Consider the following 20,267-nt stretch of genomic DNA (forward strand, 5'->3'; position numbering starts at 1 on the left):
ATCTATGCCTGGGTATGTTGGTGTGGCGTCACTTAGGCTTTTTTCTTATGTTTTCACCTGGTGATCTGGCCAGTAACAACTCCTCCTGTATTAGAGTGTCCCCACTCTGGATGAAGGAGCACAGGGAGCACAGCAGACAGCAGCATTGTCAGTCTGGGGGGAGGGAAGTGTTAGATGCACTAGCAGATTTAGAGACAAAAAACAGATTGTAACTGAACTCCAGCTAATATTTTATAGGCCAGTTTCAGCAAACAGTTTTTTTTCCCATTTGGGATAAAGGGTTTACATTAACCACTTCCAGTCCGGACACTTTCACCCCCTTCCTATCCAGGCCAATTTTCAGCTTTCAGTGCTATCACACTTTGAATGACAAGTGCGCTGTCATGCAACACTGTACCCATATGAATTTTTTAGCATTTTTTTTAGACAGATAAAACTTTATTTTGGTGGTATTTATTCACCACTGGGATTTTTATTTTTTTGCTATATTAATGAAAAATCCAAACATTTTGTTAAAAAAGCGTGTTTCTTATAAAATTTTGCAAATAAATCTTTCTTCATAAATCGTGGCCAAAATGTATTCATCTATCTTTTTAGTAAAAAAAAACAAAACCCCAAATTAGTTTATAACCAAAAATTACAATTTTTCTAAATTTTTTTTTACTTTTTTTATATTATTATTTTTTTTTAACATACTGTCACCCTAGCAGTACAGTGTCACCATAGTGACACTGTACTATTTGTGGTGGGTGATGAAGATTTTCTTTTCTTTTTTTTACACGGATTGCTTTTATACCCATAAAGGCTATAAAAGCAATCATTTCTCCTTCTCTCTGGCTGCATTCTTGCAGCCATTGAGAAATACTGAGACAGCTGTGATTGGTCACAGCTTGTCACATGGTACAAGGATGATGTGAATAGCCTTGTACCATGTGACCTCTGTGATCATTCACAGATTTCACACGTAGTAAGCAATGATGTCAGAAGTGACATCTTGCTTACTACTATTCATTTGATCACTGATTGGCCAATCACAGATCACATAAATCTGGACCTCACACAGAGGTCCCGTACAGCAATTGTCCGGAGGACACAGTGGGCACCGGATCGCAGTGCCGCGTGGTCCCAGGGAATGCGGGGGGGCGTTTATAAACAACCACCTGTTTCGGCACGGCTCCTGTCCGGCCGTTTATGTACATGAGCTGGACGGGAAGTGGTTAATAAATAAAGCCTGAACATTGTAAGCAACCCTGCCATAGAAACATAGAAAAGTGACGGCAGAAAAAGGCCGAGTGGTCCATCGAGCCTGCCTGTTTTTTTTGTTTTTATTGTTTTTTTTGTTTTGTGTTTTTTTTTGTTAACTTTTTTGTTTGAGTATAGATGTTTGTTTCATGCATGTTTGAAGCTATTTCCAGTTGACTGGCTCACTACCTCTGCTGGAAGTTTATTCCAAGCATCAACTACTCTTTCAGTAAAATAGTACATTCTTAGATTAGTTTTGAACTTTCCTCCAGTTAGTTTAAGGTCATGTCCCCGTGTTCTTGATTTTGGTTTCATGTTGAAATTACTACCCTCCTGAACCTTATTCACCCCCTTGATGTATTTGAAGGTTTCAATCATATTTCCCCTTTCCCTTCTTTCCTCCAGACTGTCAGTGTTAAATTGTTTGTCTCAACCGTCTAACTGCTACATCTGCAGGGCAACTTGTTCAGTTGAAAAACAATAGACTTATTGGCTGGATCACCAGATGAAAATAAAGGAAGCAAATGAATGCAGCCACCACATCTAAGAAATGGTAAGCTGCAATATATTAAATGTTTGCTTTTGGGTTTAATAGGACTTGAAGGTCCACTTTAAATTCCTTTAAAGGCTAAAGCGGTGTTGTGTAGGTAAGTACATGTACGTAGGTTTAGATGGGGACATATTTACTTTTATTGTGCCAAGTTATCTGTCCCAGCTCCAATTCTGAAACACTGTACAGTAAATATACATTTGTAGCCAAAAGATCACTGTGCTGGGTCCACAGCATGGAGAAGGCGGATGAGCCTGTATCTAGATGTGACACAATGACAGTGCACCTGGTGACAGATGATGAGGGAGCACTCCGGGGGTTAAACAGGCAGGTTAGGGCTGGGAGCCCAGTGATTGGCTGCGTGCTGAGGCTGGCAGTGTGTCCTCACCCTCCCTGCAATGCAGCGGACTCATCACTGCAGCTCCCAGCCTCTACAGGCAAGCCCAGGGGAAGCAGAGGTTGGGGACACCCTGTGACATTACTATGGGGGCAGCTCTGTCCCAGCGGAGGAAGGGTCAGCCTGAGAAAGAGCAGCAGAAGCCATGCCCTGGGTGAGTACAGAGATTCTAATGTGCTACATTGCATTGAAAACTTCCAGGCTGCACCCTGCTGCTCACTATGCACAGCTGTATGGAGGGACCCAGACTTCTGTACAACTCCCAACAAGTGGTGCTGAGTCCCTCTGTGCACTGATCACCAACACAGAGCCATGGCTAATAATGCCGCGGATCGCTGTACACTGATAACAACTCTGAGCACTGTGTAGTGATGGCACTGATAATTAACATTTAACCCCATATAATACTGTGTACTATAGAATGATGCCGAGTATCTCTATACACTGATAGTGAACACTGCGCTCTGTATAATGATGATGAGTATCTCTATACACTGATAGTGAACACTGCGCTCTGTATAATGATGACGAGTATCTCTATACACTGATAGTGAACACTGCGCTCTGTATAATGATGACGAGTATCTCTATACACTGATAGTGAACACTGCGCTCAGTATAACGATGACGAGTGTCTCTATACACTCATAGTGAACACTGCGCTCCGTATAACGATGATGAGTGTCTCTATACACTGATAGTGAACACTGCGCTCTGTATAATGATGATGAGTGTCTCTATACACTGATAGTGAACACTGCGCTCCGTATAATGATGACGAGTATCTCTATACACTCATAGTGAACACTGCGCTCTGTATAATGATTATGAATGTCTCTATACATTGATAGTGAACACTGCGCTCTGTATAATGATGACGAGTATCTCTATACACTGATAGTTAACACTGCGCTCTGTATAATGATGATGAGTATCTCTATACACTGATAGTGAACACTGCGCTCTGTATAATGATGACGGGTATCTCTATACACTGATAGTGAACACTGCACTCTGTATAATGATGATGGGTATCTCTATACACTGATAGTGAACACTGCGCTCTGTATAACGATGATGGGTATCTCTATACACTGATAGTGAACACTGCGCTCTGTATAATGATGATGAGTATCTCTATACACTGATAGTGAACACTGCGCTTTGTATAATGATGATGAGTATCTCTATACACTGATAGTGAACACTGCGCTCTGTATAACGATGATGAGTATCTCTATACACTGATAGTGAACACTGCGCTCTGTATAATGATGACGGGTATCTCTATACACTGATAGTTAACACTGCGCTCTGTATAATGATGACGAGTATCTCTATACACTGATAGTGAACACTGCGCTCTGTATAATGATGATGAGTATCTCTATATACTGATAGTGAACACTGCGCTCTGTATAATGATGATGGGTATCTCTATATACTGATAGTGAACACTGCGCTCTGTATAATGATGATGGGTATCTCTATAAACTGATAGTGAACACTGCGCCCCGTATAATGATGACGGGTATCTCTATACACTGATAGTGAACACTGCGCTCTGTATAATGATGACGGGTATCTCTATACACTGATAGTGAACACTGCGCTCCGTATAATGATGACGAGTGTCTCTATACACCGATAGTGAACACTGCGCTCCGTATAATGATGACGAGTGTCTCTATACACCGATAGTGAACACTGCGCTCCGTATAATGATGACGAGTGTCTCTATACACCGATAGTGAACACTGCGCTCTGTATAATGATGACGAGTGTCTCTATACACCGATAGTGAACACTGCGCTCTGTATAATGATGACGAGTGTCTCTATACACCGATAGTGAACCCTGCGCTCTGTATAATGATGATGAGTATCTCTATACACTGATAGTGAACACTGCGCTCTGTATAATGATGATGGGTATCTCTATACACTGATATGAACACTGCGCTCTGTATAATGATGACAAGAATCTCTATACACCTATAGTGAACACTGCGCTCTGTATAATGATGACGGGTATCTCTATACACTGATAGTGAACACTGCGCTCTGTATAATGATGACGAGTATCTCTATACACCGATAGTGAACACTGCGCTCCGTATAATGATGACGAGTGTCTCTATACACCGATAGTGAACACTGCGCTCCGTGTAATGATGACGGGTATCTCTATACACCGATAGTGAATACTGCGCTCTGTGTAATGATGATGAGTATCTCTATACACTGATAGTGAACACTGCGCTCTGTATAATGATGATGGGTATCTCTATACACTGATAGTGAACACTGCGCTCTGTATAATGATGATGGGTATCTCTATACACTGATAGTGAACACTGCGCTCTGTATAATGATGATGGGTATCTCTATACACTGATAGTGAACACTGCGCTCTGTATAATGATGATGAGTATCTCTATACACTGATATGAACACTGCGCTCTGTATAATGATGACGAGTATCTCTATACACTGATAGTAAACACTGCGCTCTGTATAATGATGACGAGTATCTCTATACACTGATAGTGAACACTGCGCTCTGTATAATGATGACGAGTATCTCTATACACCGATAGTGAACACTGCGCTCTGTATAATGATGATGAGTGTCTCTATACACCGATAGTGAACACTGCGCTCTGTATAATGATGATGAGTGTCTCTATACACTGATAGTGAACACTGCGCTCTGTATAATGATGATGAGTGTCTCTATACACTGATAGTGAACACTGCGCTCTGTATAATGATGATGAGTGTCTCTATACACCGATAGTGAACACTGCGCTCCGTGTAATGATGACGGGTATCTCTATACACTGATAGCGAACACTGCGCTCTGTATAATGATTATGTGTATCTCTATACACTAGATATTGTTATGCTTTGGCCAGACCAAAGATGGAATAATGCTGTGCTCTGGATTTTGTTTTATTAGTTATACATGTTACGGAAGGGAAGTAACAATGTATAGTAGGCAGGGGCGGACTGACAACTCATGGGGCCCCTGGGCAATAGGGGATCATGGGGCCCCTGTGTCCTTGCCCACACTCAAAGCACACCCAAAAAAGCTTATAAAAAGGTAACAGGGGCTTTTCATGGGGCCCCCTACTGACCCCGGCCCTCGGGCAGTGCCCGAGTGCTCGAATGGTCAGTCCACCCTGATAGTGGGGTAAAAACTCCCTTCTTAATCTTACAGTACAGGACACAGGACCCTTAGTCACAACCATGGGTTATTGGCAGCTACCTTCAGGTATCTGGAAACTGGCAAAAGAGGTTGCAGGGGCATCTTCTCTATAACCCTTCCCACACCCCGTTAGTGCACTTAGGTGATGGATATTCTGTCTCCTGAGTGAACCTACTTTCCTCATTTTTTGCTGGAGTTTTGTTCTGCAAGATTCTTCTATCAAACAGTATTTACTCCATGACCACTGTGACTTTCATGTGCAACTTTCCAGATAGGTTGACTCCTCAGCTAAACCTTGGCACACTGGACCCAGACACAAATTTATGCATGGGTGCTTACATTGCATTCATTTAGCTGCAGTGTGGTACACAGGTCCAGATCCATAGTATATCAGCAGACCCTGTCTCTGAAGACTTCTTCGGGGGAATGCCCATCCAGAAGGATAAAGCCAAAGCTTTGGATTTTCCCTTTAATACTTCTCTGTTACTGCAGAGCTCTGCCAGGGTAAGTGAGTCTTGGCCCTTTAAAGTTGGTCCCCAATGTGCTGGCTCAGATCCCCATGGGTTTATTGGAGGAAGGCCGGCAACATTTTTAAAGGTTGTGTCGCAGCTATGGAGTAGGAGAGCTGGTCTGTTTAAATCTAGTGCTATTTTTGGGCCCCTATCTATCGCACTCCCAGGGATATTGAGCATGTGTGCAGTATTTTGGGCCTCTTCTGGGCTATGCTTTTTCCTGGTTGGTGTCGCAATCTCCCTGCTCATGTACAAAAAGCACAGCAATCCTTGAATGCCAATTGGGTCACTATTAGCCTACAGAGCCTAGTTTTCCCTCTGCTCTCAGCACTGGTGAGTACCTCCTTTTGGGGACAGTAAGTACAGTACATGGCAGATCGAACAGGCAGAGATAGAAGGTCAGGGGTTGACTTGGGTTGAGAGACAGGGTCCTAGTCTCTCCACGTTTTAATTATCTGCCTCCCTCTGGGAGGTTTCCTGTCCCCTCAGGCACACAACCTTCCTCCTTTTTAAATACAGAAGAATGTTCTGCTACTTTGTCTTGGAGGCCATTGATTGCAGGGGTTGCAAAAGGACCCTTTCAGCCTCCTTTTCAGGGATGGTGAGGAGTCTTCTGCTGCCACAGAATCGGACTTAGAAGGGGCATCCTCTACTTTTTTGATGAGGAGCACTCCTGCTTTGCTTTAGAGCAGCCTGGCTCTGAGCACTTTAAAGTCTCTAGCATGGGCTCCCTGAAACTTCCAAGACATACTAGGACCTTTCCTCTTCACTTTCTGTTAGAGCCAATGTTATATGGTGACTGTTTCCCAATTCTAGGACCCTGCTAGACAAAAGACTAAAAGCCTTCTTTAAGGCCTAGTCCTGACATGCAACCTGCTGACACATCCATAGTGGTTGGCCAGACCCTGGCTGTCTGGACTGAAACCCATGGCCTGTGATTCTGGATGCATTTTAACAGATCCCTCTGTATACCTCTGCCTAAAACTTTTGTCTTTGGCCATACACTACTGCATAGTTGGTTTGGTAGATATGGTTTGCTATCCTTTCTGTTCACATGTGGAGAATTCTCTGGTTGAAATTCTGGTCATCGAAACATCCATGTAAGATGCTCCTTGAGAAGGTGAATGCCTGGTACCTCCTTAGACAAATACATCAAACAGGTAAGAGTACTCTCCTCCCCTAGAAAAAGAAGGCTTGCGCTCCTGTGAGCAGGCCTTCTGCTTCCACGTCCAGAAATAGTTACTTTTGCTATCTTCAGGCCTCAGGCTCCAAGCCAAAGTCTGGGGTACATTTCCGGTGGAATGTGTACAACTCCAAGCAAGTCTGGGAACAATCCCTTTTCACAATAAAGGGGTGCCCCACTTGTCCAAGTGGCAAAATGCCTATTGGACTTTTTTGGCCATCTGGTCTAAGAAAATTTCAGATGCTTGGGTGCTTGAGTGCAGATGCTTGGATCCACAGTGCAGTATCCCAGGGATACAATCTGGAGTTTTAGACTGTGCCTCATCCCTACACCTCATTTCTATCGGAATCTGTCGAACTCCAAGTCTGGGAAAAATCCCTCTTCACAATACAGGGGTGCCGCACTTGTCCAAGAGGGAAAATGCCCATTGGCCATTTTTGGCAATCTAGTCCAAGGAAATTTCAGGTTCTTGGGTCCAGAGTACAGTATCCAGGGGAAACAATCTGGAGTTTTGGACTGTGCCTCATCTCTGCTTCCAATTTTCCATCCTCTCTGCAAAGACAAGCAGATCTCTGTGTTGCTATTAAGCAGCTCTTTGCACAGAGGGTTACTGTCTGTTTTCTGCCCTTTCCATTGGCTAGTCCACTGCTCCCCAGGTCTTTACCAAGGTGCTTGCTCCTGTCCCTGCTCTGCTTCAAGCTCAGGGTATCCACATTTTGGGCTACCTTCGCAGCCTTCTATTGAAGGCTCAGCCTGCATAGACCCTGTCAGACAATTTCCAGTGGGCAGTGCAGTCTCTGCAGAACTTCAGATGGATGCCTAATTTCCAGATGTCATTGGAACCAACTCTTGGCTTAGAGTACCGGAGCCTGATATTGAACACAACCCTGTCCAGGATTCTCCTGCCTCAAGACAAACTCCTATTCCCCTGTTCTAGAGCTCGGACCTTCTGGTCCCAGGGCCATCCCTCAATTCACTCCTGCATGTGGGTTCTGGGTCTGATAGGGGCCTCCTTCGAATGCCATACACTCAATTTCACCTAACTGTTGCAATTCACTGTTCTGGCTGTGTGCAACAAAAGGACTTGGTCTCTGGACTTCCCCTATGCTTCTTTCCAGCAAGGCCTCAGTTTGACTGCTTTGGGCTGTCCTGTATTTATGACCAATGATACTGTATCCTGTACTATACGATTAAGAAAAAAAGATTTTTTTACTTATCTGTAAAGTCTGTTTCTTTGAATACAATGCAGGGCATAGGTCCCTCCTCCCCTCTGTTCCTTATGATCTCCCAATTGTTTGCTTTAAAACTGGAAGTGGGAGGTGGTATAAAGGGGTTGTGCCTGCAGATTTCTTTTTGCCAGTGCCAGTCACATGAAGGTAGCTGCCTATAACCCACAGTTTTGACTTTAGATCCTGTGTCCTGTACGGTACTCCAGGAAAAGGATTTTTCATAAAAGTCAAAAAGTCTATTATTTTCGTTCCAAATACATGTTAGAGTCACATATAATAAGCTCTGTCGCTGGGGGATGAAGGGCAAACTGCTGTAGGTATGACATTCAGGTACTTAGAGGTGCACGTACCTGCAACAAGCTCACCAACTCACCTGTGACAGCTGAAACTCAAGATGTTCAGACAGGCAAAGCTTCAGCCCATTCTAAGAGTGCAAAAGCGTGCTGGCTCCTTCCTGCCTCCTGTACATTCCTATGGGCCAGCTAAGCTACCCATCATAGTGATGGGCCAATAGAAATGTGAAGGTAGGGACTAGGGGCGGACTGACAAACTCATGGGGCCCCCGAGCAATAGGGGATCATGGGGCCCCTGTGTCCTTGCCCACACCCAAAAAAGCCTATAAAAAGGTACCAGGGGCATTTCATGGGGCCCCCTACTGACCCTGGGCCCTCGGGCAGTGCCCGAGTGCTCAAATGGTCAGTCCGCCCCCGGTTGGGACTAAGCAGCAAGCTCCAATGCTACCCAGGAACATTCTAGCAAAGGAGAGGAAAGTTTGGGGAGGTCACTGAGCATATGTGCAAACATCACTACCTGCCACAGTTTACCTCCCTTTCCTTAGTGACAGGGCCTCTTTTAAGTGCATCTAAACCCGAAAACAAGCTTCAGCTTACCAGTTCTTAGAAGTGGTTGAACGGTAACTCCACTTTTGTGTGAAAAAAACATGGGCAAAAAACAAATATAGCATATACAGTTGCCAAACAAGCCATATTGTAATGTAACATTAAAATGATTATTAGTTAACCACTTCTAGTCCAGACACTTTCACCCCCTTCCTGTCCAGGCCAATTTTCAGCTTTCAGCGCTATCACACTTTGAATGACAATTGCGCGGTCATGCAACACTGTACCCATATGAATGTTTTAGCATTTTTTTGAGACAGATAAAACTTTATTTTGGTGGTATTTATTCACCACTGAGATTTTAATTTTTTTGCTATATAAATTAAAAAGTTTACAAATTTTGATAAAAAGTGTTTTTCTTATACAATTCTGCAAATAAATAATCTTTCTTCACAAATCTTGGCCAAAATGTATTCAGTTATCTTTTTAGTAAAAATAAAATAACCCAAATTAGTTAATAATATAAAAATGTAAAAAAATTATGATTTTTAGTTATAATTTATGTTTTTTTAAAAAATACTGTCACCCTAGCAGTACAGTGTCACCATAGTGACACTGTACTACTTGTGGGGGGTGATTACGATTCTTTTTTTTTTTTTTACACTGATTGCTTTTACACCCATAAAGGCTATAAAAGCAATCATTTCTCCTCCTCTCTGACTATATTCTTGCAGCCATTGAGAAATACTGTGAGAGCTGTGACTGGTCACAGCTTGTCACATGGTACAAGGCTGTTGTGGCTAGCCTTGTACCATGTGACCTCTGTGATCATTGACAGATTTCACTAGTAGTAAGCAATGATGCCAGGAAGTGACATCTTGCTTACTACTATTCATGTGATCACTGATTGGTCACCTCGGGACCTCACACAGAGGTCCTGTACAGTGATCAGGCTGTGAATGCGGGCGCCATTTATGAGCAGTAACCCGCCCCTGCACTGCTCTGGTCCGGCCGTTTATGTACATGGGCCAGACGGGAAGTGGTTAAATAAAAAATGACCTTTCCTTTTCAAACTGCAGCACTTAATTCTATGTAAAATTCAATGCAATACAGAAGTCTACTGTACACAGTGGGGGTACAGAACTTCCCCAGAAGCATCATTTTTTGCTTGTGTGATTGGCTCACTGATTTTCCCAGAAATCTGCACTAAGATACAAGTCAGATTTTAGGCATCCTCTGCAACAAAAATGGCATTTTTGGTGAGATATTCCTAAAGGGTTAATTACTTCTAAAAGAATGCAGATACTGCAACTTTCCTCATTAGGTAGTGCAAGGGCATCAACTGATTAACCACTTGCCTACCGGGCACTTATACCCCCTTCTTTACCAGGCCAATTTTCAGCTTTCAGCGCTGTCGCACTTTGACAATTGCGCGGTCATGCAAGATTGTACCCATATGAAATTTTTAGCATTTTTTTCTCTTTTGGTGATATTTAATTGCCGCTCGGCGCTTTACTTTTTGCGCTGTAAACAAAAAAATTGCAAAAAATTAGATTTTCTATTCTAAAATTTCTCTGTTTCTATTATAAAATTTTTCAAACAGGTAATTTTTCTGCTTCACTGATGTGCGTTGATGTGGCAGCACTGATGGGCACTGATAGGTGGCACTGATGGGCACTGATAGGCAGCACTGAAGGGCACTGATAGGCAGCACTTACGAGGTGGCACGGATAGGTGGCACTGATAGGCAGCACTAATGAGGTGTCACGGATAGGCGACACTGATGATGGCTACTGATAGACAGCACTGATAGGTGGCGCTGACTGGCATCACTGCTGGGCACTGACTGGCGGCACTGCTGGGCACAGGTAGGTGGCACTTCTGGGCACACTTGTGTGACACTGCTGGGTGGCACAGATGGGTGCACTGCTGGGCACAGGTGGATGCACTGCTGGGCACAGGTGGGCGGAGTTAGTGGGCGCACTGCTGGGCACATGTGGGCAAAACTTGTGGGTGGCACTGCTGGGCACCGATCATCAGGGCACTGATCATCAGTGCCCTGATGATCGGTGCCGATCCCAGCTCTAACAACTGCCGGTTCTCGGCAGTACTTTCCTCACTATCTGACAGTGTGAGGAAAGTGCAGCTGAGAACCGGCAATTGCATTTCCCGGTGATCAGCGTGTCATTGGACACGGCTGATCACGTGGTAAAAGGCCGCTGTAATTGGCCTTTTACCATATCACGTGATCAGTTGTGTCCGTAGGACACAGCAATCACGGAGATCGCCGGGTGCGCGCCCCCAGGGGCGTGCAGGAGAGCGCGTTCTGGGAGGATGTCATATGACGCCCACCCAGAACTGGCCGGCCGCAGTGCAGCCGTCATTCGGCTATCTGCGGTCGGCAAGTAGTTAATAATGAAAACGTCGCTCCCATTCAGATTCACTCTGCATGCAAAAAACAGCTTTTTCTTCTGAGCAAAAACAAAGTATATTAAAATCCTTACAATGTACATAGATCACCCAGAAGGGATTGTTTTTTTCTCAACAAAAGTGGATTTACTCTTTAAAGACATTCCATATAAAGGTGCACATATTCCTCCGAGATGTATTTTTGTTACCTTGTAGGCGAGAATGCATAGTGGACACTTTCAATCACAAATTAGCAGCAGCAGCATATATAGGTGTTATTTTTGGGATCTGTGTATCAGCAGCTGCCCTTGACTCCTAACAATGGTGCATTCTAATTGATGCAATGGAAATACCCGAGTGGACTTTGTAATCTAATAAAGAATACAATTAGTTCTCTGATAGAAGCCCTGTCTTGTGCTCCGATGCCCTGGGCAATAGTGACAAAGCTGGCACACACACAGGCTGGTCCAGTGATATCATTGTGGACTTTGAGTTGAAGTAAGATTATAAATGTCATCACAGATCTGCATTCAGTTTAAGTTTTGAAGTCCAAAAGAAAGTAATAACTTGGCACACATTTCTGAAGTGGCTGTCATTATACCGCAGTGAACAATTTGCATTGATGGCTGACATCAGTGACATTTGACTTTCAAATGATGAAGGATTATGTAATGGGTCCTTCACACTGACTAACTGACTAATGCCGCTCTCAGCTTTGGAAACAAGGGGTGAAAATATAGAGTGTCATTTGATTGGTTGGTTTTTAGTGTTTGATCCAAGGAGCAACATTTGGATCATTCCAGTATTCTTTTGACAGTGGACTGAGTTCCTGTTCAATCATGAGGGTGAAAGTGCATGTGGGGTTTATGGATCCAACCGGATACGTTTAGATATTCATCTTTGATTTATAGACAATAAAACTTTCTGTATGAAGACTTATAGTTACATAATTAGTCTGGCTGAAAAAAGACAAAAGTTCATCCAGTTCAACCATAATCAAGTGTCTCCACTGCAAGATCTCCCATTGTCTTCTATTGCAAACTTTTGGATTTGCAATCACTTTGTGTCCCAGTGACCAGAACAAATTAACCTCCCTAACGGTCTAATTATGTCAGTATTTCTGTGCTCAAAGCGGTACATTTTTTTGCATGGAAATATGTTGTTTTTTTACTGTCGGCCTGTAATTCTTAGGAATAACTCACTGAAATCTGTCCAAACAAGAGTCTAGTAAACATCCCGGGTATGATAAAGTTTGAAACATGAAATCATAAATTATAATATAATAAATAATCATAAAAAATAATAATATAATAATAAATTTAATTCAATAATATAATCAAACCGCAAACACTGAAATTTGAAATATAGCGCCAAGTTCGCACATCACTGAGCAAAGTCGCAAAATCTTTTTCAGTGTCTGATGATGAATTTCCCCACGAATCATTATCACTCAATTCTGCAAGTGGTTCTGATTTACTATCGCTGCTCTCTAGCTGGTCTAAAACCGATTTTGACATAAAGAGACGCTTTTTGGACTCAATGGACATTTCTCAGTTTCCAGGCAGAAAGAACAGTAAAAATGCAGACAGGGCACAGGACAAAGCACTCGGGACAAAATGTATGTGAAATGCTTTGATACAGTAATGTTCTACTATCAGATTTTAGTTTATTGAGTGAATGTCACATTTTTACATTATTGAATTTCCCACTGGTTCCATCCCCCGCATGTCCCGAAGCTCGCAGGGAACGGAACCCGGAAGATGGATGACGGCATCGGCCGGAGGACATGGCCGGGGACACTGCAGGAGGGACATCGCGGGTGCGCAGGACAAGGTAAGTGCTGGAAGGATCCCGGAGCAACACTGCAGGGTAATCCCGAGTGTAGCTCGGGGTTACCGCTTTTGGTACTGAAACTTAACCTCGAGCTACACTCGGGAATACCGCCAGGGAGGTTAAGAGGATAAATCTCCCCAGCAAGGACAGATAGCAATAAAAAAATGGACAGACATTCTTACCATTCCATATATAATGTGGGACTTAAAGTGGGACTAAACCCACCTATCCTTTACAGCCAAGGAAGCTGCCATCTTGGCCTTAGTTTAATCTGCAGTTTCCACAGTACTGCACAGGTGATCAGTTATAACACGCACTAGTTGATGGCTTGGCAGTTTGGTTGAGAGCATAACCAACTGTGAAAATTAATATCTACGCCATGCCTTGAATGTGATTGGAATGAGAAACAGTTCTTGCTGAATTTCAGGTGTGACAATTGTTACCTAGCTATATTGGTCTAGTGTACAGAATGAGGCGGAAGGAAATGTACAGAGAAGTGTAGAGTGTCTTGTTGCTAGAACATGGAAACCATTGGAGGCTTACTTCCAGCATTAAGGGGGCAAATTGTCTAAAGGTACGACAATATAATTAATTAATGAACATTTTACAAAGTTGCACTGTTTTAAAATATCTACTGGGGCCCCTTGATTGCCTAGGGCAGGGATGTCAAACTGGCAGCCCTCCAGCTGTTGTAAAACTACAAGTCCCATCATGCCTCTGTCTTTGGGAGTCAGGCTTGTAACTGTCAATCTTGAAATGCCTCATGAGACTTGTAGTTTGGCAACAGCTGGAGGGCCAGTTTCACACCCATGTCCTATGGTATTTTCTGGAAAAGGAAAATGTTGCCTTATGCTAATCTCATATTATAATTAATGGCATAAACGCATGCTACTGGAAATGGTAGTAAAACAAACGCAAAAGGGCAACGAAACGTATTTACCCAATAACCATTTTATTATAATAAAAAAGCACAATAACATACTCACAAATTGCCATAGGAAAGAAAGCGAAACCCCCCCAAAAAACCCAAGTCTCAAAAGCAGGAAGGTCAGGATATAGGCTCGATAAATCAAGATTCAGACAGCATACAGATGCACATGCTGATGCATTTTGAGGGACAGGCCCCCTTCATTGGAGCATCCTAGCCCTGAGGAAGGTGGCTTGTCCCCCAAAACGCGGCAGCATGTGCCTCTGAGTGCTGTCTAGGTCCCCAGTCATTTTGAGACTTGTGTATTTTATGCTTTCATGCCTATGGCAATTTGTGTGTGATATTGGCATTGTAATAAAATGGTTATTGGGCAATGCACTAGGACTCTGGGCCCATTTGTATTTGTTTTACTGTTTGTCAGATTCCCCAAGAGGGCTGCATTGGCAGAGCATTTCTGACTGTGGCAGGATAACTATGAAGAGTCCTTTAGGCTAGGTTCACACTAATGCGGTGCGGTACATCGCATGTGATTCACACCGCATTCCTGTGCAAATTGCATGTGATTTGTGTGCGGTGCGATAGGAACCATACATTATGTATGGCTCTAATCGCACCGCACCAAAAAAGGTGCAGGACCCTTTTTGTGATGCGCACTAGAATTGGATCGCATGGTTATTCACACCTATGCGATCCGATTCTGCAGATCAGACCGCGTTTTGTGGACCGATTTCTGGGTGTTGTTACCTTAACCACTTGAGCTCCAGAGGATTTACCCCCCTTAATGACCAGGCCTCTTTTTGCTACTCAGCGCTGCACTAATTCAACTGATAATTGCGTGGTCATGCAATGCTGCACCCAAACGAAATTTACATCTTTTTTCACACAAATAGAGCTTTCTTTTGGTGGTATTTGTTCATCTGTGCGCTTTTTATTTTTCACGCTATAAACAAAAAAAGGCCAAAAATTTTGAAGAAAAACAATATTTTTTACTTTCAGCTATAAAAAATATATAGTAAACTCAAAGTTGGTTATAAATTTAGGCCAAAATGTATTCTGCTCCATGTTTTTGGTAAAAAAAATCCCTATAAGTGTATATTGATTGCTTTTTCTGAACGTTATAGCGTCTACAAACTATGGTATAGATACTGCAATTTACGCCATTTTTCTGCTATACAGCGCTGCGCTAGTTTAACAGACAATTGCGCGGTCATGCAATACGGTACATAAATGAAATTTACATCCTTTTTTCCCCACAAATTGAGCTTTCTTTCGGTGGTATTTGATCGCCTGTGCGGTTTTTATTTTTTGCGCTATAAAAAAAAAAGGCTAACAATTTTGAGGAAAAAAACAATATTTTGGACTTTTTGCTATAAAACATGTCCAGTAAAAAAAAATTAAAATATCAAATTTAGTCATAAATTTCTGCCAAAATGTATTCCGCGACATGTCTTTGTTAAAAAAAACCCTAATACGTGTAAATTAATTGGTTTACGTGAAAGTTATAGCGTTTACAAATGGCGGGAAAGATACTGGGATTTTTAGTTTTTTTTATACTAATAATGGCGGCGATCAGCGACTTATGGCGGCGATCAGGAACTTATGGCGGCGATCAGGGACTTATGGCGGGACTGCGGCGGACATTCTGACATTGGGGGGTACTGACTTGGGGTCACTGACATCCCCAGTGACACCAATACAGTGATCAGTGCAAAAAAAAAAAACACTGACACTGTACTAATGGCACTGGGGAGGAAGGGGTTAACTTTATTTTGCAGGGAAGGGTTATCTGTGTGAGGGGAGTGTTTTACTAGGGGGCGGGGGTGTGTACTGCAGGGAACACCGCTGATCGGGAGAGGGAAACTCTTCTGTCTTCGTCAGCCTGTTCTCAAGCTGACAAGGAAGTGACAGACAGCACAGCTACTGCAGCTGTGCTCTCTGTCACTGATTGCCGCCGATCGCCGGGTCATAAGGTAAGGACCGGCTGTGACCCGGCGACTGACATCCGTGGCTGTGATCGGCGGGACAAGCAGGGCGGCGGCGCGCCTCGCGCGCGCCCCCTACCTGTTTACAAAACACACGTTTTAAAACGTGGTTTTGCCTGCCCGTGCCGCCCTGCCGTTGTATTTCTACAGTGGCAGGGCGGCAAGTGGTTAACATACACACCCGCATCGGTTCGCATGAACGGGGTGCGATTCTGATGGGGTGTGGAAAACGCTGCAAATTCAACACCGTATCAGTGTGAACCTGGCCTTACATTGACACATTTCAGTTCATCATAGATTGACACATTTCTGTGGTATTACCTGGAAATGACCAAAACATGATAGTATTCATTGGAGAACAACAAAACATACAAAGTAACATTAGTAAGCAGGTGTGACCACTGATCCAAGTCTCTCTTATGCAGGCGATACATGGTTCGAATTCCGAACAATTTTTCGTCCAAAACGTCGTAATCCGATGATGCCATCAATGATTTTGAAAATCGGCCGACCAAGTCATAAAGTTCACCCCATATAACAGGCGAAACTTCTGTTCCTTCCAGGTCACGGCTCATGTGCATATTCTTTTCGGAAAAACGATCGTACGATTTGACCATCATTGAGTAGAAAATCAGTAGTTTTTCACAAATTTTCCAACATGCCCGATCACCGAAAAGGAGAGGAACCACGAAAATCGGACGGTGCCATTGACCCACTAACAGAGAGAAAAGCAGCCGATCATACTTAGGTCCGATTTTCGTACAAAAAAATTGGTAGAATTTCAACCCATGTATGGCCGGCATTAGGGCCCAGTTACACTGTGTGCAGTTACAAGCGGGTAACTGCATTGATACAAATTATAGTTTTCTGTGTATCTTGTTTTCAGACCAGAATGCAGCATTTCTGAGCTATGCAATATTATACAACATGTCTGCATGATATCGCACCACCCTGCATGGTCCTGTGTGTCACTGCACAGCAAGAGCTACACACCACACTATTCTGCAGTGACATGAATGAAGTACAAAGTTCTGTCAAAAAAAAAAGAAAGAAAGCTGTGTGATGCGATAAAATGCCAGTAACAGCGTTTTGGGCTGCAGGGCAGAGCACACAGGCCCTAACCCTAGGTTCACACCTAAGCGATTTCTGCAGCGTTTTGCAGAAACGCAGTACAGTCCATTTAACATGATTCCCTATGGGACATGTTCACATTATTATTATTATTATTATACAGTATTTATAAAGCGCCAATAGTTCACTCAGCGCTGTACATTACAAAGGGGGACAGAACATGTGACAGAACAATACCAATACAATGCAAAACATGAGGGGATTGAGGGCCCTGCTCTTTCGAGCTTACACATCTCCACGTTTTCACCTGCTGCGTTTTTTGGAAAGGGTCTGGGACTTTTTGAATGCAAAACGTTGCGTTTTTGGTTCTACAGTATAGACTTCAATGGGAATGCTGCAGAAGAGCATGTAATGAGTTTTTGCTGCATTTTGTATGTGTTTTTGCTGCCTTTTTGACGCATTTTGGTCGTAAAATCTGCCTAGCAACAAGAAAAATAAAAAAATTACACCCCCCGCACAACGCGGCAAAAATGCACAAAATGCAACCTGTATAGGTTAAACTAGGGTTAAGCTTCTTTTTTTTTTTTTTACCTTTCACTGAAATGGTTATGATTTCCTGTACAAATTCAATCATTTGGGTTATATTTTTTTATTGGAATGTGACAGAATCTTTCACAACTGCCCTTGGAACTCTCATCATTAGACAGTGTTGTCTGTACATGATATGTTATTTGTAGTTCGTCGGCCGCAGGGCCCAGGGATACAGGGACTGGAGCTGTGTACACATCATTCGGTGGTCACCACACCCTGAGCAGGATGTACACCTGTTCCACTAGCTCCTGTTTGCCTGTTGTCAGCTGAGTGATAGTCCCAGGTCATTGGGTGTGCCGCACTCTTCCCACATGTTCACCTATTGCAGGATCTCTTTATCGTCCTAAAGCCCTTCACAATCAGATAACCACAGAGCATGTTCAACAAATCCTGAATGCTTTGTGTTTCCTACCTGTGTATCCACCATTGCTGATCAGTAATACATGTATGTATAGCAAACTATTCTCAACCTGTGTAATACCTAAGTGTGATGGCAACAGGCTTTAACGCCCACATGTCGAACATATATGTCGGCCAATGTTTCTGCGCTGAGAATGCGCTCACTGCGTGCTCGCAGCACAGAGGACGATGTAGAGATTGTGATGTCATCACCCACCTCTCCATCTTATCCAATGAAAGAATGCTTTGCATTTGTTAGGAAAATACAAAGTGATCCCTAAATAGTCCCCTTGCCGAGCGTGCAACCTCCTGTGTTCACAATACAGCATGGCAGACACTCACCATGGGATCTGGAAGTCAATGGAGATCACTGTGGAGGTGGTGCTGACTACATTGATTTCCAGCTTCCAGGGGATCCCACAGGTATGGCACTTACTTACACTGGTCCAAGCTGGATCAAATATGTAAAAATGACCATACCTGGAGTACATATTGATTACCATATTTTGTAAGCTGAAGGTTATTACTGCTACAGATGCAGCTAGTCCCTGGCCTGATGAACATTGGGGCATTCTATTTATATAAGTAAATGTGATAACGATAAGTTGGCCATAAGACATTAAAAAGCAATCGTGTATGGGGCAACAATCATTCATAGACAAAGTTCTGCACTGGCTATAACTATCAGAACATAACTGGATACTAACATTTATAGGTAAAGCTGATCCAGGGAACGTCCAATTGCCTCTCGGGGGATCAAAAAGGAATTTTTTTCTCAGCAGGAGCAAATTGGATCATGCTTTGCTGGGTTTTTTGCCTTCCTCTGGATTAACTGTGTGTATAGAATTATAACATTTTTTTTTCTATGGTTGAACTGGATGGACTTTTGTCTTTTTTCACCCAGAATAACTATGTAACTATACTGTAAACCTCAATGCTCAGCTATACCTCTGGGAAGTAGGAGAAAAGGGAAGGAAACTTTTCCTCAGGTTATCTCAGGGGAGATAGTGATCAAAGTTTTCAAACTCGTCATGACTGTATCCATTGGAAGGTTCTTAGTCTGGGATGTCTACAAGCATCAGGTATGTGAGATGATTGGCAGATTCAACCAAATGTGTCTGAATCAGGAGGCTCTGTGGTGTCATCATAAGACTTGGTGTCACAGAAGCATGAATTCTCATCCTGTAAACTCCAGAGGCTTTAAATGTGGAATCTGAAGTTGCCCAGAGGACAAGGTCCCTGAATTCCAAAGAGAGAATTGGTTAGTGGTTCTTTGGACCATTCTTTTACTAGTTCGCTATTATTTTAGGAGTTACAGCAGAAGTGATTTTCCATGATTGGTTTATCACTACATACAGAATATTATAACCCCAATACAAATTAATACAAAAAAACTCCCTTGAAAAAAATAATGTTTCATAGTTGGTAAGATTTTATAAAATTTACTGTATTTTTCAAGGACGTGATGTTGAGCTGGAGAAGGAAATCTATTGGCACACAACACTGTCTTGGATCATTTCTCAATTGTTTGTTTTTTATTACATTTTATTTGATTTTTTACCTTTCAGTGTTGTTGGTCAATATGCATTCACTTAGAAAAAGACTCTTTCATGCAGAAATAGAAAGAGTTTATTGTACTACTGGCCATTAACCACTTTCGGCTCATAGGATGTCACATGACGTCCTTCAGTTGAAGTGGTCATACTGGGATGATGCCTGCAGCTGATCTCTATGCCCATTGGAATGGGTTCTCAGGTAAGCTGCAGAACCACTGGGCGGAGGCAGCAGGCAGTTGGGCTATTTTCAGCATCTGTATCTGTACCTATTTTCATATCAGCCAAAGGCCAATTGGGGTATTTCCCATCCCATTGTGGAGCCCGATAATGATGCGA

General features: G+C 42.9%; 1 protein-coding gene across 1 annotated transcript in view; it reads left to right on the top strand.

Annotated features, from left to right (window-relative positions):
- The first annotated feature begins 2,176 nt into the window (after positions 1 to 2,176).
- Positions 2,177 to 20,267, top strand: part of TACC1 (transforming acidic coiled-coil containing protein 1) — a 162,376-nt gene continuing 144,285 nt past the window's right edge. The window contains exon 1 of the mRNA XM_089661296.1: positions 2,177 to 2,343. Within this exon, the coding sequence (XP_089517422.1) occupies positions 2,276 to 2,343 (68 nt within the window). The 5' untranslated portion in view covers positions 2,177 to 2,275. The remainder of the gene's footprint in view (positions 2,344 to 20,267) is intronic.

Source organism: Staurois parvus, unplaced genomic scaffold, assembly GCF_062004578.1.
Source record: "Staurois parvus isolate SC_StPar_1 unplaced genomic scaffold, SC_StPar_1.0 ptg001328l, whole genome shotgun sequence".
In the NCBI taxonomy this organism is placed as follows: Eukaryota; Metazoa; Chordata; class Amphibia; order Anura; family Ranidae; genus Staurois; species Staurois parvus.